This window comes from Anolis carolinensis, unplaced genomic scaffold (assembly GCF_035594765.1).
Source record: "Anolis carolinensis isolate JA03-04 unplaced genomic scaffold, rAnoCar3.1.pri scaffold_12, whole genome shotgun sequence".
Lineage (NCBI taxonomy): Eukaryota > Metazoa > Chordata > Lepidosauria > Squamata > Dactyloidae > Anolis > Anolis carolinensis.
In genome coordinates, this window is record NW_026943823.1 from 582,291 (window position 1) to 606,159 (window position 23,869).

General features: G+C 43.6%; 2 protein-coding genes across 5 annotated transcripts in view; one reads left to right on the top strand and one right to left on the bottom strand.

The window, feature by feature from the left end:
- The first annotated feature begins 1,871 nt into the window (after nt 1-1,871).
- Nucleotides 1,872-19,118, top strand: LOC100553533 (relaxin receptor 1). The gene is made up of 17 exons (XM_062963728.1): nt 1,872-2,697; nt 6,643-7,041; nt 7,585-7,690; nt 8,365-8,436; nt 8,808-8,879; nt 9,172-9,243; nt 9,481-9,552; nt 9,655-9,729; nt 10,331-10,402; nt 12,315-12,386; nt 12,752-12,823; nt 13,600-13,671; nt 14,375-14,446; nt 14,955-15,184; nt 16,036-16,446; nt 17,190-17,405; nt 18,171-19,118. The coding sequence occupies exons 2-17, from the start codon at nt 6,819-6,821 to the stop codon at nt 18,365-18,367; spliced, it is 2,106 nt and encodes a 701-aa protein (XP_062819798.1). The 5' UTR covers nt 1,872-2,697; nt 6,643-6,818; the 3' UTR covers nt 18,368-19,118.
- A 536-nt stretch (nt 19,119-19,654) lies between these two features.
- stard8 (StAR related lipid transfer domain containing 8) overlaps nt 19,655-23,869 on the bottom strand; it is a 38,220-nt gene continuing 34,005 nt past the window's right edge. For all 4 annotated transcript variants that reach the window (XM_062963727.1, XM_062963725.1, XM_062963723.1 and 1 more), the window contains 7 exons: nt 23,573-23,771; nt 23,129-23,339; nt 22,918-23,032; nt 22,212-22,406; nt 21,870-22,087; nt 21,443-21,619; nt 19,655-21,275 (listed from right to left, as the gene is read on the bottom strand). In XM_062963727.1, the coding sequence (XP_062819797.1) occupies nt 21,158-21,275; nt 21,443-21,619; nt 21,870-22,087; nt 22,212-22,406; nt 22,918-23,032; nt 23,129-23,339; nt 23,573-23,771 (1,233 nt within the window). In that variant the 3' untranslated portion in view covers nt 19,655-21,157. The remainder of the gene's footprint in view (nt 21,276-21,442; nt 21,620-21,869; nt 22,088-22,211; nt 22,407-22,917; nt 23,033-23,128; nt 23,340-23,572; nt 23,772-23,869) is intronic.

A 23,869-nucleotide genomic window follows, 5' to 3' on the forward strand; every position in this document is an offset into this window, starting at 1 on the left:
CGAATATGTTGGATAATAAGGCGAGATTAAGGAAAAGCCTATTAAACATCAAATTAGGTTATGATTTTACAAATTAAGCACGAAAACATCATGTTAGACAACAAATTTGGCAGAAAAAGTAGTTCAATACGCAGTAATGTTATGTTGTAATTAGTGTATTTACGAATTTAGCACCAAAATATCATGATGTATTGAAAACATTGACTACAAAAATGCGTTGGATAATCCAGAACGTTGGATAAGCGAATGTTGGATAAGTGAGACTCTACTGTATATGATATTTATTTACTAAATCTTTTGAATATACAATATTTCTGGTTGTTACTTTTTTTGTCTGTTGGAGGCAAGTATGAATACTGCAATTAGCCAGAATGATTAGCATGTAATGGCCTTTCAGCTTCAAAGCCTGGCTGCGTCTTCCCTGGGGGAATCTTTTGGTGGGAGGTGTTAGCTGGCCCTGATTGTTTCATGTCTGGAATCCCCCTGCTTTTCAGAATGTTGTTGTTCATTTACTGTTCTGATTTTAGAGTTTTTTTCAATACTTGGAACCAGATTGTGTTCATTTACATGGTTCACAGAAGCACAACAGTAATAATATTATTAATAATAGTAGTAATAATGACTCTGATAATACACACTACTTTTCTCCCTCCTCAGCTTTCTCCTTGGGATGTGTTAGCTGGCCCTGGAAGAGGTCTAAGTGAACCCTCAGCCATTGCAAGGACACGAAGTGAGTGAGGTTGGGGCCTACCCTTCTGACTGGCAGCCAAGGGGAGAACGGCTCTTCCTCGTCCTCTGTAATTTGGACTTTATTTTTTAGGTTTTTTATTGAAAGACATAGATTGGGTGACTATGTCTTTTGTGGCCAAATTTGGTGTGATTTGGTTCAGTGGTTTTGTTGTTTACTCCATGGAGAAAATGCACATTACATTTTTATATATATAGATAGTTGGACTTGATGGTCTCTGGAGGTCCTTTCCAATTGTAGGAGACTTTGATTCTCCAGCCCTGTTTCTCCATGAACCCACTAATGTCTATGAGGTTGGATGGCCATCTATCAAGAGGGCTTTGATGAAAAACTGAGGTTGCTCCCAAAGCCTTGCAGACGTGCAGCAGACTCATAGATTCCCAAAAGAGCACATTTAAGAATAGTTTTGTGGCACGCGGTTTACATAAAGGGCTATAAAACCTTCGCTGGCTTTTTATGATCACCAAACCGCGAGAAGTGTTCTTCCCTGTTTATTGTCAACTTCACAAGCGTCGTCCAAAATTGCTCGGACTTTGTGCGCGACTTTTTCTTGCGGATTTATTGCTAGGACTCCGCACTTAAACTCTGGGGAACATAATTGACCATTAAACTTTCACGGAAGGGGGGGAAATGGGCTTCTTTATGGACAGAAGGCATCTTCCAAGACTTTGAGACCTTTGTCTGGGATCTAGTGTCCCTTTGGCTTTGCATTTATCACAGAATCCCTGCTTAATGTTCCCTTGCCATTTGTCGGTTTTTGGAGAATGTGTATAGGTGCCTTCAGGTCAGCCTGATGATTGATGGCTTGCCTAAGGTTTCCTTAGGATTATAGGAGCTTTTGCCAGTTGCTTCCTCTAGAATATCTTCTTGGCAGCCTCCCATCCAAGTTCCAACCAGGGCTGACCCTGCTTAGCACCGAAGATCAAATGGGAATCTGTGTTCCTTCAAGTCACCTATGGGTTTACGGATTCCTTAAAGGTGCTTGTGCCACTTTCTTCCTCACGAATACCATCGACAGAGCCTGGGATTTGCTGGCGGTCTCCCATCCGAATCCCGACCATGGTTAACCCTGCTTAGCTCCCAAGATCAGATGGGAATCCGGTGCCTCCTGTGTTTCAGCTATGGATTTATGCAGGTCCCCCCCCCCTTGACTCCATAGCATTGATCCAAGGCAATTAAAGCGGATTACATTCCACATCATGGGTGCATTCAATGTTTTCCTTTCCACCTCTGGAAGCGTTTCAAAGCAAACCCTTTTGTTTTGAAAGAAGGAGTAATATGATAAACAGGCATGCAGCAATTGTATTTGCCACATTGCAAAGAGAACATCTTTTGCTGCTGCGCATTACAGTCGCCAGAAAATCATTCCGGGTTTTGAAAATAGAGATGTGCATGCGATTCGGTGGCGCATTAGAATTGAGTCGATACACTATATTTCGTGACGATCTCAGACATGCAATGTCTTTGGTGCCCAGCAGGGGGCACTTCTGGTCCACCTTTTGGGATGGAAAAGGGAGAGCGAGGATCAATCTCCTCCTTCCTCTCCATCCCAATCTCACCACAAAGGCAATCCGGACTGGACACACAACAGATACAGATCTCTTTCGGACACATCTGGAGTCTCTCCGAGCTTGTTGTGCTTTTCTTACCGGTGCATCCTTTTGGTTCCCTTTGCAAATGGTTCTCGGTGCAAAACTTTGCAAATTAATGTGACACAAGAAGTGCCGAACTCTGCAATCGAAAGGCACGTTTTTGGGAGAATTGTTCGACCGATCTCATCCAAACACCTGCGTCGATGCTCAGCAGCCAAGAGACGAATTGCTCGCATCACTTCGACTCTTAAAGCCTTTCAGGGGAGCAATTCTGCCTCCGTTTCTCCAGGAAGATGGTTCCTAAGGGTCCTCTTGCCCTCACGAAGCTGCTTCTGCTCATCCTCCATATGGTCCCAGGTAAGCGAGCGGCCACCTCGTTCACTCCTCCGTCCCTTTCGGGTTGTTATTAACTCCGTCCAAAGTTATAGAGGTCAAAAGAAGAGGCCACTTTGTGCATGAAACTTTGCCTCGTTTTGGAAAAAATTTGCATGAGTTACAGGCTGGGAAATGAAATGTTGCAAAGAGGAAAGAGTTTGCTGCTAGGTGCATGCTTCCAAAGTGTTTGCTTTGGGTTTTTATCACCCTAAACCATTATACTATGAATCTCCTTGTGGAGAGAAAAGCGGCGTATAAATAAAAATATTAAGGGTATAAATATACCCTATAAAGGGTATATACTGTATATACTCAAGTATAAGCCTAGTTTTTCAGCCCTTTTTTTAAGACTGAAAAAGCCCCCCTCGGGGTGAGGGTCCTGATTGGCTTATATTTGGGTCAGCTTATACCCGAGAATATATGGTACATTTATTATTTTTCTCTATTATTATTGGTATTATTACATTTATTATTTTTCTCTATTATGGTTGCTACTCTTACATTTATTTTACTCTATTATTATTATTATGATGACACAGCAAACAAGATAGATATGCTGGATTTCGTATCACAAAATCACAAGTCGAACACTTCCCAAGTGTCTAGGACTGTGTGATGTATTTTCGGATGATGTGCGCAGATCCCAGTAGGGTGGCCTTTTGCAGTTGGCAGATCATAATTTTGTCAATGTCTATTGTTTCCAAATGCCGGCTGAGATCTTTTGGCACGGCACCCAATGTGCCCATCACCACCGGGACCACCTGCACTGGTTTCTGGTAGAGTCTTTGCAGTTCAATCTTGAGGTCCTGATAGCGGCTGAGTTTTTCCTGTTGTTTTTCGTCACCCAGTTATTATTATTATTGATACATTTATTATTTCACTCTGATATTATTATTATTGTATTTATTATTTCACTCTATTTATTATTACATGTATTATTTTACTCTGTTATTATTAAAAGGATACACAAGCACATTTGCATTGAAGAAGATGAGAATAAAGATTTGATCAGAGTTGGACAGTCTTATCTTAAATTTGAGCTTTATGTAAATATTCAGAAACATTTAACCCACTGATGCCTCAATTAATGTAATTTTATTGGTAACTGTTTTTATTTCTGAAATTTACCACCCTCGGCTTATACTGGAGTTAATGTTTTCCCAGTTTTTTGTGGTAAAATTGGGTGGCTCGGCTTATATTCGGGTCGGCTTATATTAGAGTATATACGGTATATTCTTTATAGCCCACAGAATGGGAAGGGATCCCTAAAGGCCATCTAGTCCAGCCCTCATCCATACACCAGATGTTCTCAACCTTCCTAATGCCATAAATGACCCCTTAATCCAGTTCCTCATGTTATGTTGACCCCCAACCATAACATTATTTTCGTTGCTACTTCAGAACGGTCATTTTGCTACTGTTATGAATCGTAATGTAAAGATGTGATATGCAGGATGTATTTTCATTCACTGGTCCACATTTGGCACAAATACCCAATACAGCTAAATTTGAATACTGGTGGGGTTGGATTGATTTTGTCATTTGGGAGTTGTAGTTGCTGGGATTTATAGTTCGCCTACTATCAAAGAGCATTTAGAACTTCACCAACAATGGAATTGAACCAAACTTGGCACACAGAGCTCCCACGACCAACAGAAAATACTGGAAGGGTTTGGAGGGCATTGACCCCCAGGTTGAGAAACGCTGCTTTAGAGCTCAGACCGTGACTCTCTTGGAAGATGTATTTATGTCAATGGCTCACATTTGCAGCCCCGTCTGGAGAAGCTCCAACCTTTGGAGAAGGATTAATGGGAGCCGTTTCGAGGCATTTGCTCCAGATTGTTTAAAGAGTTTGATTTAACTCCCCGTTGGTTTCTCCGGGATTTAGGATCCGAGGCCTCCAATGCTTTCTCCTCCCTTTTGCACAAACATCCAAGCAGCAAACATCCGTAAATCTGACGCTCCAAAAGGACAGCTTGGTCTGTGTCTGCAGACCTTTCCAACTTCAGCTGTTTACTTCTGGCTTTGGAGCAAGAGTTATTGACAACCGAGGCTGAAATGTTGGGCCAATAACACTTTGCAACCCAATTTTTGTTCCTGGTTTAGTGGGAGATACCTCTCTTTTTAGCAAAAAGGAGACACTGAGGTGTTTAGTCCACCATAGCTAAGGTTTTATACCATGGGTCCATCTACACTGAGGAATAGATCCAGTTTGATATCACTTTAACCTCCACGGCTCAATGATACGGAACCCTGTAGTCGCAGTACAAATTATCCATACGACAGTTCCCACATAGAGAAAGTTAAACTGCATTTAATCTACAGTGTAGATGCATCCTATGTTTCCATAGTGCAAATCTGCAAATGCATGGTGACAACACGGTTGCAATACTCTTCTGCTGGGCACCAGCATTGTGCAACCACAGTCATATATTTCTCTGATCTAGAAGGGACATTTAACGTCCATAACAAAACTCTGAACTAAAAATTAAAAGTTTTCCAAAATCCACTCATAGACCCATTGTTTTGCCGAATATATCTAAATCAGGAATAAGCAAACATGGGCCCTCTGGGAGTTTTGGACTTCAACTCCCACCATTCCCAACAGCCTCAGACTGATCTAGATGGGCCTTTATCCTATCTACTTTACTAACCATATCTTTCATAGTTAACAATATATCATCTGCAAATAAAATTAACACTATCTCATCCGCAAATAAAGTTAACTATATATCATCAGCAAATAAACTCACCTTCTGTTTTGTTTTCATGCCTATCCCTTCTAGACTTTTATCCATCCTTATAACATTTGGGAATAACTATCACCATAGCAAACAAATTTTGTTCCAAGATCTAGTTCTCACAAGGAGAGAAATTGAGGTGGGATCTTCTGAACTTCTGTGCCCAGAGTTGGACAGATGGCGTTCTGGAACCACAATTACAACCAGGGCCATTTCCCTTGGCCCATATTTGACCAAGGTAATTGCAGGATATGAGCACTAAAGTGCCAGGACTCCGCACCTTGCGTGGCCTCCTTTATTTGCTTCTTCTCAAAGTTGCCTTTCCACAGCCAGGTTGAGTGGCTTGGATGACTGAAAAGGAGAAAAGCTGAGTCTAGAACAAGAGTTTGAAACTTACACCCAGGAATGACTTGAAAGGAAATTTCTATAAGATGATACATGACACTGGAAAAGATTGCTAAAATGTGTAAATGTGTAAATGGGGGAAATTATTATTATTATTATTATTATTATTATTATTATTATTATTCATTTTTATCCTGCTTTTCTCCTGTGGGTGGGATTCAAAGCAGCATACAATTGAGTTTTTATGATAAAACCAATTAGGAAATGACATTGATAACCCAGGAACAAAAAACACGTTACATCTATATATATATAAAAGAGTGATGGCATCACGGCGACCCACAAAACAACAAAACTACAGGCCCCCCAACCTCGAAATTTGACAACACAACCCATCATCCACGCCTCTAGGTTGATACAACAAAAAGCAAAGAAAAATAAAGTCCTAATTAGAGGGAGAGGAATAATTGTTTTTATCCAATTGCTGCCACTTAGAAGGCTCTAAGCTCTGCCCACTTGGTCTCCTAGCAACCCACTCAGCCCAGTGTTAATAAAAGAATAAAAAATAAAATAAATACAAATAATACAATAAAAAACACTAAAAAATTAATACAATAAAATACTATAATAACAAAATAACTAAAAATAATACAACAAAATAATAAAATATAATAAATAAAAAAGATAAGTTACAATAAAATTAATTAAAAAAATACAAATAAAGTCAAATAAAAATTCCACAACAACTTTTAACCAATACCACCACCACTTTGCCACAGCAACGCGTGGCCGGGCACAGCTAGTAGTATAATATTTCTGGGCTTCTTTTTCCATTCCACAGAGTCCTTTCTGCTTGGCCTTCACCCAGATCGTGGCCACTGCCCGTTGGGACAGTTTCCATGTGGCAATGAGACGGTCTGCCTTCCCCAGCCCATGCACTGCAATGGGATTGCCGATTGCGCAGACGGAGCCGATGAGGAGGATTGCGGTAAGAGGACTGGATGAGGGTTGGACTAGATGATCCATAAGGTCCCTTCCAACTCTGTGATTCTATTATTCTGTCACTGGAAGGCTCAGCATCCTCTACACCTCACTTCCTGCACTTCATTTCCATCAATAATGGGATGTGCATCTTGCCTTATAGTGAACTACATTGGATGGCCCGTACTTCTGAGCAAGATGCTCTCCAGAAATGGGACGAAGGACAAAAATGGAGAGAAGAAGACGACACCAAACTGCAGTGAGTTTCTGAAAGCAAATATTTCATGTTCTCTCATTTTCGGAGGATGCTGAAGGCCATTACCTTCTTAGCACCTTTATTTGGGATGATGAGTTACAACACTAATTAAAAATACTATTCCTCTACTCTTGATAAGGAGAATCCTCAATGATTACTCTGTGCAAAATTTACACCTCTCCCCCCCTGCATTTTATGTCCAAGGAACGACCTTTTTCTGCAAAGAAAATAAATCTTTTCAGAAATATCTGCGCAGAAATATTTCAAACAAAAAATAGTACAAATTAGTAAATGACATTTATAACCCAGGAATGAAAATAATAGTGTTATACATAGTGCTATCCTTATTCTAGGTGCAGAAATAAGTCTTGATAGCCTTGAAAATGCTGTAGAATACGACCATACAGCCCAGAAACCACACAACACTCCAGTCTTGAATTTCTTTATGCTTCTACGTTGCTTTCTGCTACAATGAGCTTGTCAAGAAGGTGGGAAATAGCAGATTTTGCAGCAGTTTTGACCCGTTTCTTCCATCTTTATTCCCAGCACTCAGTTGGTATCCGGAGGGATGCGTTTGCTCCAGGACATCCCTGCGTTGCCAAGCTCAGGACTTCCTCGCTGTTCCTCAAGGTTTATCCAATGTGACGGAGCTGTGAGTAGCACAGGACAGCATTTGTATGCGTTATACAAGTCACTAATCAACATATTTGACCCCATTGATTTTGTAGAGTCTTCTTGGGCAAGGAATCCTTACAGTTTTGCCATTTCCTTGCTTCCTGGGATTCTCATCCAAGCACTAACCAGGACTGTGCTGCTTAGCTTCCAGACATGATTCAGTGTTTATTTAGGTCCCAATATTTGTGTTTGCAGCTGCAAGTAACTCATCAATGTGTGGAGACCCTATGAGTTTTGTCGGGTTTTCTTGGGCAAAATAGTTTTGCCAGTCCCTTCCTCTCAAGCAGTACAAACCATAGTTTACTCCATAAAGCCATCATCCATCAAGAAGGAGAAGATGCCACCTAGTGCCAAAGCTGTTGTCTACACAAAGAGAGAAGGAAATGTGTTTGTGTGTTTGTGTATATGGCGAAGGGAAAGGCTTTCGATCGAACCATTGTGACATTTGCAGTTGCCTGAAATTAGGATTCCAAAGAAGATGATCGAATTGCAGAGAGACCGATGATGGATCTTGTGTTTAAGCAAAACGATGCCGACTTTGCAAAATTCTTTCATGGAGGATCTTGAACGCAATGTGTTTATGTGCAACTGACAAAACAGAGCCTGTTCTTTTCCTCGTCTCATCTTTTCCTTTCGTTCTTTCCCTCCTAGGGATTTGAATCAAAATAAAATCTCTTCCCTGCTGGACTACCAATTCATTGACAACAAAGGGCTGGAGTATCTGTAAGTAGGGAAGCTTCCTTTTTCCTGTGCTTTAAGGTGCTTTTTGTTTCTATTAAGGAATGAAAGACAAAGTCGATTTTGATGCCAAGACAAGGTTCATGATTCTCTTTAAGAGGAAGCGGGAAAAAAGGTCTTCATAGAACAATGAATCCAATTATACAGAGAGATCTATAAAAATGAGTGGATCATTCATTTCTTTCCAGCAAGAATACTTTTTAGTACTAAAATCCTCCAAGGTCCAATGTTCATTTTGGGAAAACAAGGGAGTAGATAGGGATAATAAAGGACACTAATCATATATTAGGCCCACAGAAGGGGCCTTAAGTTCAAAATCAGATGAAGGATGTGTCCGAAATCTTCTTTTCAAACAGCTTCTTAAAAGACAATGGGATCCAGACGATATCCAAGACCGCCTTTTCTGGACTCTCCAAACTCCGGAGGCTGTGAGTAGGATGTTTTCCGTGTCAAAATGGGGAAATGTGCTATAGCATGACAAAATTTTGGCAATTTAATAAAAAAATTGCATGTTATTATGATAGAAAAAATTAGGAAATGGCATTGATAACCCAGGAACACACTGTAATTAGCAAAGCAATGCATTAAGCCTTTAAGGCCGATACTAGATTAGGACAATAGCACAGCATCATCTGCATATAAGAATAAGGGAATAATAATAATAATAATAATAATAATAATAATAATAATAGTAATTCACACTTTCTTGGTTTCTTTCAGATATCTGAGCTCTAACTCCATCACAGATCTGGAGCTTGGCGTTTTCCAGGATTTACAAAACCTCAAATGGCTGTAAGTTCATGTTTGATTATTTGTAGCGGCATCAACGCAGCAGAAAGCAATGGCAAAAACCAGCCATTTTTTAAAAATCTGGTGTTTCCATTTGGAGGGAGAGGGAAGAGGAGAGAGGTGTTTGCAATGCAAAAGCACAGTTTGATCATAGAAAATAGTGAATATTCACTAGTGTGTAAAGTTTAATGCATCTTTAATGGCGTCTTGTGACATAATTAAGTCTTCTTTGCCATTTAGAATCCTGGACAACAACCGATTGGCCCAGATCTTCCCGTCTGTCTTTATGGGACTGAAATCTCTGGTGTTTCTGTAAGTATAGAATCAGATCCTTATTGTTGTTGTTGTTATCGTTACAATTTCGTCATCCTTACGTATAGGGCAATTTGCCTCTTGCTTTGTGTTTCCATCCAGGGACCTTCGCGGCAACTTTTTGCAAGAAATGCCCGGGGCTTCCATCTGTGCGGAAACGCCGAAGCTCAATTGGCTGTAAGTTTCCCCTTCTTGTTGCATTTATCCGGCCCCTTATTGCCTTTCTTGCAATCGAGGAAATGCAGAAAAGCCTTGATGAAGGAACGCAAAGAACAGTGACATATTCTCATGCAAATAATTGTCCCTCTGCAAATTATTATTTGATTTAATTTATTATTAATTAAACAAGTCATTATTATAATCATATTATCAATTATTAATGTGTTGATGATTAATTATGATTAAATTCATAATTATTTCTCTGCAAATCTAATTATTTGCAGAGGATGATAAAATATCACTATTCTTCGCATTGTGATGGGAGTTTCAGCCCATTGAGAGATATTTTTTTGGCTGCCGTAAAATTGTTCACATATCAACACACTTTGTGAAAAATTCCGTAAAAGAGAGTGCTTTGATTTTGGGGGGGGGGGGGGGGGGGGGGCAAATTACATATCCTTTGCTTAAAAAAAATGAAAACAATGATGATGATGATGATGATGATGATGATGATGATGATGATGATGATGGTTATGATGTATTGTTAGGACTCAGCCCCACAGATTTTAAGGTTAGGAAGAAGGGATGTGACATGACTCCGGTCTCCATTTTCCTTCAGGGATCTTGAAGGAAACCACATCCGTTCTCTGCAACGTTCGGACTTCCGGGGTTGCGGCGAGATCACTGTTTTGTGAGTGTGTTTCTCCTTCCTTTCCTTGTAACCAGGAAAAATATTCTGGGAAATCTAGGATCTGAGTCTGGGAAATATAGGATCTAGTTTCTTCTGTGTTGAGTACAGTGGGAAGTCTACAAGGTTGAGTCTCTATATGGCTATGGAGCATCACAACCACCATCTACGAATTCTCTACCAGAAGGTCCATTTTGGAAAATAAATATAGGTTCTTAGAAATATGCTTAAAAATATAGGATCAGTGCAAGGTCTACAAAACTGTGTCTTTATATGGGTATGGAGCATCATAACCACCATCTTCTAGCTCTCTACCAACTAAAAGAGGTCCATTTGCGTTGGATAAACCCTTACCTTGTGCTTAGAAAAATAGGATCTCACCTTGGGAAGTATGGGATTGAGTTTCATCTGTATGGAGTTCAATGTGAGGCCTACAAAGGGGGTGTGTGTCTTTATATGGTTATGGAACATCACAACTACCATCTCCACTTTCTTCTAGCTCTCTACCAACCAAAAGAGGTCCATTTGGGGAGATAAACATTGTCCTGGATAATATAGGTTCTGATTGCTTCTGTCGTTTCTTCTCTGTGGAGGTCAATGAGAGGTCCACAGGATTGGAGATGAGCTGTTGTGAAGGCTATCAAGTGATGTCCAACTCCATGGTCCTCTCCTTGATCTCCAGACATAAGAAACCACCAGCTGTGAGCATCTTTCATGGCCGTTGTCTGGGATGAGCTCTGTGTTTTCTCTCCATGAAGCTATTCGTGCTCAGGTTCAGCTCTGTCTCCACGAGAGTTTTCTCGCTGCCTTCTTTATGACTCTTGCTTGGAAACATTTCGAGAAGGAGCCAAGAGTCTCTCCTTGAGCCTTGCAGAAGCCTTGAGTATGCCGAAAATGATGACTATGTTTCCCCTTGGAGGGAATTCAATACACTTGTGTATGTGTACACTGTGTGTGTAATATATATATATATATATATATATACACACACACACACACACACACACACAAGCTACAAATTGTCTGAGGAACAAGAAAGGCGGGTGTGGAATGCGTAATTCAGATGGCCCTTCTCCGCAAGAGTCCAAATGGGATTCTTATTACCCAACTTCACGGGAATGCAGCTCTGGAAGGCATCCCATAATTGTCGCGTAATCTGGGCGTGCAAAGGAAGCTCCCAGCCAAAGATTAACTCGGGGTGATTGGGAGGTTGAGTTCTGGGATGTCTTTAAACATATCCCAATGACGCTTGCATTGTGCCGGACTATTTTATGGCATTGCCCATCACCGGTTGCAACATGTCCTTCCTAGCAAAGAGTTGTTTTGTTTTTGTGTTCTCATTCCAAGACATATCAGAACAAGACAAAATACGTTCTCCTTTCTCCCTTTCTTCGGATGAAATAGCCCTCATTCGACAGAGGAAAGAACAGTCAAAGCCACCTTTGTGAGGATTTGTAAAAAGGCACCATGGTATAATGGGTTGACTGGAAAGGCATGTGTCAACAGCTGATTGGCTGAGCCAGCCAGGAGCCAAAATTCCAATTGGCTACTGTCTTGGAGAGTGAAGAGGGCACATTTAAAGACTGTATAAAAGGACTGCTTATTCCCTCTGTTCTCTGTGTGAATTCAGAGAGACTGCTGTATATATTGTCGCCCTGTTTGATCTTTTGAACTGAAGCAAAGATACTGTTACTTGTTACAAAATCCTGGGTCACACTTTATTGTACTGCAGGGTATATCTTGGTTCGGAAACTGTGGTAAAGCTTCTATTTATTTATTTCTACAACTTGTAGCAACCTCTGAGTCTTCCTTGCCTCAGAAAACCCTACAATAGTCAATAGGAGACTAGTGCAGAAGAAGATGAATTGAATGTCAGACAGATAAACATTTGCCTTAATTCCTCCTGATTCTCCAGGGTTCTGACCAGGAATAAGATTGAACGGATCCAAGAAGGGGCTTTTTCTGAGCTGAAGAAGCTGGTGGAACTGTATGTTTTTTTTCCTGATCTTTTCCCTTTTTTTGCATGCATTCCTTCCATTTAAAATCTGTGTCCATTCCTTTCCTTAAATCCATGATTTCCAGAACATTTTGTTCTCGTTGAACCATATAATAATAATAATAATAATAATAATAATAATAATAATAATAATAATATGGTTGACCAGAAATGATTGTCTCCTTCCATTGTCTCAAACAGCACCATGATCCTTATGAAATTCAGGATGAAGGCATGAGAAAACCAGACCAAAGTGCTATCTAGTCTGGAATTCAGCAATTAAGACGCAATGGAAGTCCTGCATTAATTATAGATATTTCAGTCTCAAATGGTATTGTTTTCATCTCTTCCGACAGTGACTTGTCCTCCAATCGGCTGAAGGAACTTCTCCCGTCCTCTTTCCAAGGCCTGCACGAATTACAGCAATTGTATGTATGTTCTTAGCAAAATTATTAGAAATCTCTAAATAAAATTGGTGTGAGCAATAATAATAATAATAATAATAATAATAATAATAATAATAATAATAATAATAATGTGATCCAGTACAACAGCCAGCAGAGTGTCCGCTGTGGACTCAACTTGTTATGTTTCAAATAATAATAATAATAATAATAATAATAATAATAATAATAATAATAATAATTTTTGTGATACGAAATCCAGCATATCTATCTTGCTTGCTGTGTCATACAACGTCGTTGTGTCAATAATAATAATAATAATAATAATAATAATAATAATAATAATAATAATAAGGATTGACTTGTGATTTTGTGATACAAAATACAGCATATATATCTCATTGGCTGTGTCATATTATGCCTTTGTGTCGGTAATATTAATAATAATAATTTATTTATTGCCTGTTTCTCATTGTGATTACGTGTCTGACCCCCATATCCACGGATCCTGCATCTATGGGTTGCATTATCCACTGTGTGGAAATATTTACATTTTTTTCTGCAAATTTTTGGTTCTGACATTGGCTATCAGGGATGTCTTTTGATTGCACCATTATGTTTAACAGGATACCAAAAGGTCCCACTAACCGTGCCAAAAACCATGTGTGTATCTGAGTTGCTGTGAGTTTTCTGGGCTGTATGGTCATGTTCCAGAAGCATTTGCTCCTGACGTTTTGCCCACATCTATGGAAGGCCTCCTCTTACCCTGGTCTCATCCTGGTTCTTTCTGGCTTTTGCAGGAACCTCTCAAACAACCCTTTGCACCGGATTTATTCTGATCAGTTTGACCACGTGTCCCAACTGCGATCTCTGTAAGTTTGGCAAATGAGGGAAACATAATGCATTTTCTACCCGCCTGAACCATCTCAATTCACCCTCTGACTTCCCACTTTCTCAGCTGCTTTGAAAGTGTCCCGGTTTCTCTCTCTTGCTTCCCCCTTTTTCTTCAGCTTACTTCAGTTGCTGCAAAAGGGACCCAAATCGTTTGCACTCATTAACCTCAATGGGGAAGAGGAGAAGATGGTGCCAAGCTGCCAACCTCCTTTTCCTCCCGTTCATTTTATTTATTTATTTACTTGTTTGTTTCTTTGTTTGTTTACAGTATTTATATTCCGCCCTTCTTTCTCACCCCAAAGGGGAATCAGGATGGATTACAATACACATATACATGGAAAACATTCAATGCCATTATTAGACATACAACATGTACAGACAAACAATAAAAATTAAATTGGCCTCCCCATATAAAGCGGTACCTAGAATTCTCTACTCACAGCTGCAACTGTTTTTGAGCTGCTTAGGTCAACAGCGAAATAGGCTATTAACAGTCAGGAGCTTAATCCCGACTCAGGCTTCGAACCAATGACCTTTTGGTCAGTAGTGATTTATTGCAACTGGCTACTAACCAGCTGCGCCACAGCCCAGTTCAAGCCAGAATGAGGCGCATATCTTTCTTTTCCAAAATCTCCCACATTCATACCTCTCATTCATGTTGTCTTTGCTTCTTTTTAACAGGAGCCTGGAAGGAATAGAGATCCCCAACATCCAGAACCGCATGTTTGAGCAGCTCACCAACCTCTCCCACATGTGAGTCATTCCCATAGGAAGGGATTTCTAGGAAAATGGGCGAAACCCATGTTGATGTTTGTAAATCAATGTGAATTTAGTGGGATTATTTAGTTACATAGGGAGCTGGAATGATGAGCATTTAATCTGTTTGGTTCTAGCCAGAAGGTAAGTGTAAAGCAGAGTGGAGGGTGAGTCCTGGCTCCACAAGCAATGCCAGGAAAGGAGGAAGCTAAATTACTGAACATGGGCACACACATGTCCATACAGTCCCTACTCTTTGCAAGTTACAGCAATAAATTGACAAATCCTTGCAAATTATAGCAACTGAGCTGGAAATTTGCACACAGCACTTTCCTTTTGACACTTGCCGAACTCACCAAACTTAGAGAATATTCACATTATCTTCTGACTCATGGATCTGGAGACTCAGATCTGAAGACTAATCTGAATGCATATCTCCACCGACAAAACTGGAACACGCTCGCTTTGGATCTGAACGATCGCTTGTTCTCGTCCCTACCTGCAGATACTTCATGCGGTTCAGCTCCTGCCGCTTTGCCCCGCACGTGCGCAGCTGCAAGCCCAACACGGACGGGATCTCCTCCTTCGAGAACCTTCTGGCCAGCGCCGTCCTCAGGGCCGCCGTCTGGGTCATCGCCTTCGTCACCTGCTTCGGGAACCTCTTCGTCATCTTCACCCGGTCCTTCATCGTGACGGAGCACAGCAAGCACACCATGGCCATCAAGTCCCTCTGCTGTAAGGCGATGGGGTCGGGCTTGGGAAGGGGCCCATGGAGAAGAGGGGAGATTCATGGATTTGGGAGAGGAAGTTCTATGGAACTAGACAAGTCATGGCTCCATCTTGGTGTCATGGGACACCAGGCCCATGGAGAAGAGGGGAGACCCATTGATTTGGGAGAAGAAGTTCTATGGAACTAGACAAGTCATGGCTCCATCTTGGTGTCATGGGGACACCAAGGTCCATGGAGAAGAGTGGAGACCAAGACTGGGATAGGAAGTACTATGGAACTAGACAAGTCATAGCTCCATCTTGTTGTCACGGGGACACCAAGGCCCATGGAGAAGACATGAGACCAAGACTGGGATAGGAAGTGCTATGGAACTAGACAAGTCGGAGCTCCATTTTGGTGTCATGGGGACACCAAGGCCCATGGAGAAGACATGAGACCAAGACTGGGATAGGAAGTGCTATGGAACTAGACAAGTTGGAGCTCCATTTTGGTGTCATGGGGATACCAAGGCCCATGGAGAAGACATGAGACCAAGACTGGGATAGGAAGTGCTATGGAACTAGACAAGTCATAGCTCCACCTTGGTGTCATGGGGACACCAGGCCCATGGAGAAGACAGGAGACCAAGATTGGGATAGGAAATACTATGGAACTAGACAAGTCGGAGCTCCATTTTGGTGTCATGGGGACACCAAGGCCTATGGAGAAGAAGGGAGACCAAGGCTGACAGATTTGGGACAGAAAATGCTATGGAACTAGACAAGCCATGGCTCCATCCTGGTGTCATGGGGACATGCGTTCCTTCCCCGCAGAGCAAACGCCAATGTTCTTCTCCCTTCCTTCCTCCGTGCCACAGGTGCCGACTGCCTGATGGGCGCCTACCTCTTCTTCCTGGGCGCCTTTGACCTCAAGTTCTCCGGCGAGTACAACCGCCACGCCCAGGCCTGGATGTCCAGCCCCTCCTGCCACTTGGTGGGCAGCCTGGCCGTGCTCTCGGCCGAGGTCTCTGTCCTGCTCCTGACCTACATGACCCTGGAGAAGTACCTCTGCATCGCCTTCCCCTTTGGCCGCTACGGGGCCAGCGAGCGCCGCACCCGCCTCTCCCTGGCGCTGCTCTGGCTCCTCGGCCTCTCGCTCACCCTGCTGCCCTTCTCCTGCAAGGAGGCCTTCGGGGTCTACTACGGCAGCAACGGGGTCTGCTTCCCGCTCCAGTCCCACCCCAACGAGAGCCCCGGCGCCCGCGGATACTCCACCGGGATATTCCTGGGTAAGGAAGGCCAACATGGATACTTTTCGAACTTGAAAACATTAGTTCGTTCATCTATTGGCACCAGGCACCTTCAGAGACCAGTGCTTTGAATGTGATTTTCATGCTTCTTGGCAGGGGGTCGGACTGGATGGTCCACAAGGTCTCTTCCAACTCTATGAGTCTATGATAAGTACAAACAGACCCAGTACTGGTTTTATAATAGCTACTAGCTGTGCCCAGCCTCGCGTTGCTGTGGACTTTATTTTTCTAGGTTTTTTTTTGGTTGAAAGACATAGACTGGATCACTATGTCTTTTGTGGCCAAATTTGGAGTGATTTGGTTCAGTAGTTTTGTTGTTTACTCAGTCCTACAAATGTACATTACATTTATATATATATATATATATATATATACTAGCTTTGCCCGGCCACGCGTTGCTGTGGCTTATGGGAATCCTTTATTGGCCAGGTGGAATAGCAGTGAATAGCCTTGCAGTCTCAAAGCCTGGCCGTTTTCTGGAGTAGCTGGAGCTTTTTGTTGTATGAACGTAGAGGCATGGATGAGGGGTTGTGCTGCCAAGTTTAGTGTTTCTGGGATGTGTAGTTTTGTTGTTTTGTCCTAGGCCGAAATTTCATTACCCTTTTATATATATAGATAGATTACACACACAAGAGGGGGAGCATCACCTATACTCAGCATTCACGCCACATACATTCCCTTACACTCATGCTCACCATCCCTTTCTGGTTCTCCTGGGCCAGGTCTGAACCTGGTGGCCTTCCTCCTGGTGTCCTTCGCCTACGGCGGCATGTTCCACTCCATCCACGCCACAGCGGCCCGGGCGGCGGAGCAGAGCATCCTCTCCGTGGAGGTGGCCCTGGCCAAGAGGTTCTTCTTCATCGTCTTCACCAACGCGCTCTGCTGGATCCCCATTTTCATCCTGAAGCTGCTTTCCCTCCTGGACGTGGACATCCCAGGTAAGGACCTCAACCATTCACATGCAGAAAATGGCATGGAGATATATAGATACATATATATATACTTTATCATCAATATTGATCATATCTGTCTATATCCATCCATCTCATCTATCTATCTTCTCATCTCATCTCATGTCTATCCATCCATTCATCTGTCTGTCTCTCATCTCATCTCAATCTATCTATCTGTTGCCACTCATATCTGATATTGGATCATTCTATCATTTCTGTTGATCATATCTATCCATCCATCTATCCATCATCTCTGTAATCTCAATGTCTGTCCGTCCATCCATTCTCATTCTCTCTCTCGCCACTCACATCTGTTATTGGATCTATATATTTATCTATCCTATCTATCTGTTGCCACTCACATCTGATACTGGATCTATTTATATCTATCTATCTGTCATCTATCTATTGCCACTCACATCTGATATTGGCTCTATATATTTATCATATCCATCTATCTATCCATCCATTGATTTATCTATCTATCATCTCATCTCTACCTATCTATCATCTGTCCATCTATCTCTGTCTGTCTGTCTCTCATCTCATCTATATCTATCTATCGCCACTCACATCTGATATTGGATCTATATATCTATTTAGCAGGTCTATCCATCCATCCATCCATCCATCTATTCTCTCCTTCTCTCTCTCTCACTCTCGTCACTCAAATCTGACATTGGGGATTATCTATAGACCAGGGTGATAACTCCTGGCTAATGTGATGTCCGCCCTCTCCCCGAACACCAGGCACCGTGACCTCGTGGGTGGTGGTCTTCATCTTGCCCATCAACAGCACCCTGAACCCCATCCTGTACACGCTCACCGCCCCTTCCTTCCAGGAGAAGCTCAAGCAGTTCCTGCAGAAGAAGAGGGCTTCCTTGCAGGAGACCCAGGCCAAGAGCCTGGTCTTGCTGTCTTTGCAAACCAGCACCACCACCGCCTGATCCTTCACCTTGGAAGCCCATACAGACGTGGAGGAAGCCTTGGAATAGCTGGACCGTGGGTCTCTGTTGCTGCAAACACAACCCATATTGCCTCGTGAGTGAGGACTTCTTGGATGGACCTTGTCTGAAGGTTGCCATGGATGAGCCAGAGAAGAAACTGTTCCTCAATTGGGAAATGATAGGTCACTTATATATCCGCTGGCATCCTTTTGATGACATACGTTGGCATAAACGATGTGCCAGATGGAAACTCATTTCTTTATTTATTCAATGACTAAATCCTGGTCATAGCAGTGAATGTAGAGGACCATGAAGTACACAAATTAGCATATGAACATGCATTGCTTTTACGCTCGGCCTTTTGCACATTGTGCATTGACCACTCATTCCATAAAAGTGCATTCTTTGTCATTCGCAACTGCGCATTCTTAAGAGTCCCGACATTGGGAGACGTCATTTCGCCCAAAACGAAGTGATGATGGAGATTTAAAAAACACCGAAGCCATGTTAGTACTTTTATTTATTCTGGCAGTAAAACAAAGAGGAACTTCCATAGTATAGTACAAAAATATTATTAAATACAAAACACACATTGTTTCGCTCTTTCACTCGCACTCTCACACAGGTCAACGCCTTCCATCCACAACCCATGTTATATATTAAATTAATATCCTGACTGTACAGTATTTATAAGCTCAATAGGAAAGGAAACACACTTACTCCTCTGGGACATTAGTAACAACAATAAAAAGAGACCCACAAAGAGGTGACAAGACCAAGTATTAAAAATACGGTTACGTTTCCTATCAAATCGGGATTTCTTGCGTTCCAGTGGAATGCGGTCAAGGTCAATTGAGTCCCTTGTTAATCATAGAAAATTTTCATTAATCGTGAAAATAACATTGAGCTACTCACAGGCCAGCATTAGCCAAAGTCAGAAGATACATCTACGTATAATTGTGACAGAGATTGTTCTCAATAGAGAACATGGCTACCTACAAATCCGAATTTAGTCCCAATTGGAGACCTATGGGATCAACTGGGTTTATTTACAATTTGACTCCCCGTTCAATAACACTATGTGAAAAAATCTGAAAACTTCTCTGTTCCTGATGTGAATGTTTAATTGTGTGGTGATTTCTTTGAAAGTAGTTGTCATACCCCAGAAACTTTGTGTTGCACAAACTATGTTGGAGATTCAATTGATTGAAAAACTATAACAAACTATGCTGCTATACAGCCCAAAAAACTCAACGCAACCCAATACAGACAATATCCAAGACTGTCTTTTTCAGACTCTCCAAGCTCTGCAGGCTGTGAGTAGGACATTTCCCATGTTGAAATTGGAAAATGTGCTATTGCAGGACAAAGTTTTTACAGTTTAATAAATATTTTCCATTTTTTATGATAGAAACAACTGGGAAATGACGTTGATAACCCAGGAACACAACTGGCAAAGCAATGCATTAAGCCTTTAAGGCCAATACTAGATAAGGACAATAGCACAGTATCATCTGCATATAAGAATAAGGATAGAACCAATTAAGTGGCTTTGGTAACCCAGGAACAAAAGTCATGTTACATAATGTAATGTATTCAGTATAATGTATTCAGACTTCCTGTCAATCCCAGAGTAAAACCACTGGATCCTATGTAAGTGAATATGCAGAATTGCCTTCAGTTGAACGGCTCAACTCTCTCTGGGACCAGAAATAGAGTTTAGGCATTAAGGATATAGCAACTCCTCTTGCCCTTCATCAGCTCTGTCTTGTTCCTCATCCGTCCTGAAATATATATTATTTCACTAGATTTCTGTGAACCTTTGTTTGTATCAGACACTAACCTGGCATCTCCTGATCACCTGCTTCTTTGCAACTTGCACACAGGTAGCAATACAAGAGCAACGAACAACGCATTCCTGGCTTCCGTGATCCCTTTCTACACACACTTCACACACACAATGCTTATTCCTATATATTTACAACACTGTTTTACAAGCCACACACATGCTGCAGTCTCTCCCAGAGACACACTTGGTCAGCAGTTGACATTCTTCCCCATTCGTCACCATTCTCAACTCCACAAACATGGCTTTGACTTCCGTCTCCACAAGACGTTGCCTCTATTTTCTGGCATTCATTCATGAAGGGCTCGTGAGCACCGTCCAGGCTAAGGATGTCTCCAAGGCAGCAAGCAATGCTTACTTCCATGCAGATGCCCCACTCACATGTTGATGAGTGGGTCCCACTCAACGTACACACACATCTAGCTTGCAAATTGCACCCTTCACAGCTGTTTTAACATGCATTGGTTCTTTCCCCCACCCTGGACATTATTCCACAGGTATCTAGATTCTCATCAGATCCTCTGCAGATGCCATCAGCCACAGATGCAGGCGAAACACCAGAAGAAACTGCTGTTAAAACACAGTCCGGAAACCACACATCAACACCCCAGTGATTCCGGCCGGGAAAGCCTTCGACAATACAACCTTCTAGACATATTGGTGGCTATCTTTGCACCACATCTCTGGCCCAGCTGGTCATTTTCTGCCTCACTCTCCCTAGTCCCTTGGATCATCCCTATGATCCTGAACACTAGTGGTCGTTATCCAAAGGAGGGGCGCTTCGGAGGATCCCGGCCCTTTCCAAGCAAGGAGACGCTTTGCGGAGCACCAACAAGGCACGGGTGATGGGGGAAATGCTTCCTCCTCCGCGGAGCAAAGGCTCGTTTGCAGCTTCTCCCTTCTTTCTCCAGTAGCACCAGCAGTGTCGGGAGATGGTGGCAACTTCAGATCTTTGTCTCCAGTCCGCCCGGGTTGAGCGTGGGGAACGAGTCCCGGATCCTGGCCAGTTCCACCGCACACAGGTGGCCAAAGACCTTGTTGTACCAGTCTGGGGACCGTCCTCTGGAAAAAGAGGAGAAGGAGAAGAACAAGAAGCTGTCAAAGAAATACGGTATTATTACACTATGTAACTGCCTGTCGCCCCCTCCCTGGGGTTGTAAAATGAGGCATATCTATTGGCAAGCACAGCTGGGCCCAGGTTCCCCCATCATCGGTGTTGGGCGCCTCACCTGAGGTCCGTGCGGCAGACGTGGGTCACCCTGGAGCGCCCCATCCCGCAGGGCTCCACCAGGAACTGGGAGGCCAGGACCACCGCCCGGACCCCCGACTCCAAGGGAAGCTTCTTGTGGTCCAAGGAGGCCGAGGCCAGGAGGCAGCCTCCCCGAGGAAGGTCCGTCCGCCACTTCCTGCACAGAAAGAGGCACAGCGGCATTGGAGCATCCACTGGTGGGAAGGGAATGAAGAAAGGGAAGAATGGGAAGAATGGAAAGTGAAAGTGAAAGTGAAAGGAAAGAGAAGCAAACCAAAGGTAAAGGAAGCAAGTGAAAGTGAAGGGGAAGGGAAAGGAAGGGAAGAGAGAATGGTGGAGGGAAAGAGGAAGAGACGAGGAGAGAAGATAGGAGGGCCGGAGGCTGCCAGTTGCCTCAGTCTCCTCACCGGAGGACCACGAAGTCCCTCCTTGGGTGGGGGGCCATGCTGTCGGTCACGTAGTGGTAGACCTCGGCGTTCTTGCCCAGGGTCTCCACCACCTCCCCTTGGAGCAGGTCTTCGTCCCAAAGGTGCCGCTCCCGCAGCACACGCTGCAACACGGCCTGCGGGGGGGCCTCCACCTCCGTGGACACCTTCCACAGGCGCAGCGGGTGGCCGTCCCCCACCTGCGCAAAGGGGGGAGAGACAAAGGAGGCCTGCGTTATTGGGGGGAGAAGAGGAGTGGGGATTCTTCCCTCGTGTCGCAAGATCCCTCAGGCTTCTCGGGCCTTCCCGTGGGCCTCCCCTCACCTTCTTGCAGGAGAGCTCCGTGTTCCGGGGCCCGGTGGTGCCGAGCCAGCCCTTGAAGCGCTCCGAGGAGTCCCTCAGCAGCCCTTGGAGGCCGGACTCCAGCTCGTCCGGGGATTTCAGCTCCGAAAAGGAGAGCGGCTGCGCTTCAGCCGAGACGTAGGAGCTGCACAGCTGGAGCAGCATCTCGTGCGGGATCTGCGGAGGCAAGCCGGCCATGGATTAATAAATACACGTTAATAAAAAGCAAGGGAACTGCAACTACATGGAGCAACGTCTGGACAAGTCCTTTCCTTTCTTCCATGCATGCAAGCACCTCCACCTACAGGCAGTCCCCAAGTTACAAAGAAAATAAGTTCTTAAACTAGGAGTTGTTTGCAATTCGGGTGTTCGTAAATTGTTCTTAAACTAGGAGTCGTTTGTAATTCGGATGATTATAAATTGTTCTTAAACTAGGAGTGGTTTGTAATTTGGATGTTTGTAAATTGTTCTTAAACTAGGAGTCGTTTGTAATTCAGATGTTTGTAAATTGTTCTTAAACTAGGAGTCGTTTGTAATTTGGATGTTCGTAACTTGTTCGTAACTTGGGGATGGCCTGTATTCCGATACAGGATTGCAACCAGTCAATATGAATAAATAAGGAAATGTTTCGATGAACATTGTCAACCCTTAAACACTCCAGGTTCGATAGCAATTGCAGCGACCTTACCTGGAAGAGCTTCTTGCAGTCGGCGATCATGTGGGAAAGGCCCTGGGTGGCGGCCATGTTTTCGCTCAGGTCCTTCTGGTCGGGTTTGCCCACCGTGCTCCTCTTGTGCATCATCCTGGAACAAGGAGAAAATGGGCGGGCAGGTGAGAGACCGGTGTTGCGAAGTGTTGCGCAAGGAGATGGCCGTGAAGGTGGAAGAGCAGAGGCTCACCTGGGGGAGGTGCTCTCCTTCTTGGAGGCGTTGAGGTGGAAGACGGAGGGGGCCAGGCACACGGCCAGGTTCCCGCAGGTCATCTGGTTCTCCTCGGCCGAGGCGATGTCGCTCAGGAAGTACAGGAGGGTCTGCAGGACCTCCCGGCTCTCGTCCGGCATCAGCACAATGGCCGCCTGCACGGCCGCCAGGCGCTGCTCCTTGGGCACAACTGGGGAAACAATGAGCCCATTAAGGTTTCGCTGTTTTGACTCGCAAGAAGTTTTACCCTCCTTTTCAAGTCCTCCAATCCCTCCTTCCCTTAACTTTCTGCTGGATTTCTCAGTAAATGTCCATTCTCCTAAGGACAGCGGGACGGAGGTCTATGGAATCAATGGGAGCACGTTCCGGACGCCCTCCCAACCCTACCCCACGTGGCGTTTCTCCTCCCTTCCATCTGCTCACATTGGTAAATCTGCAAAAAGGTGTCAGTCAGCTTGTTGGTGAAAACGGGTTCCGGAAGGTCGCGGAAGTACTGCTTGAGGAGGTCCGCCACGTCATATGCCGACTGCCCCTCGTAGTTGACGTGGTCAGGAGAGGCTTCGTTCATGTGCCGCAGCGCCTGGATCCGGGACTTGACCCCCGACTTGCGGAAAATGCCCACCTGGACGCAGGGAAAGCAAGAGCAAGCCTGTTGGCAATCCACGTACCAATGAAATGGATGTCCAGACACTGATAACATAGAACACACTGGCCACACAG

Coding starts and splice junctions, on each gene's coding strand:
- LOC100553533 (XM_062963728.1), top strand. CDS start 6,819: ATGATCCATAAGGTCCCTTCCAACTCTGTGATTCTATTATTCTGTCAC. Junction 8,880..9,171: donor CTCTCCAAACTCCGGAGGCT/GTGAGTAGGATG, acceptor GGTTTCTTTCAG/ATATCTGAGCTCTAACTCCA. Junction 15,185..16,035: donor GGCCATCAAGTCCCTCTGCT/GTAAGGCGATGG, acceptor TCCGTGCCACAG/GTGCCGACTGCCTGATGGGC.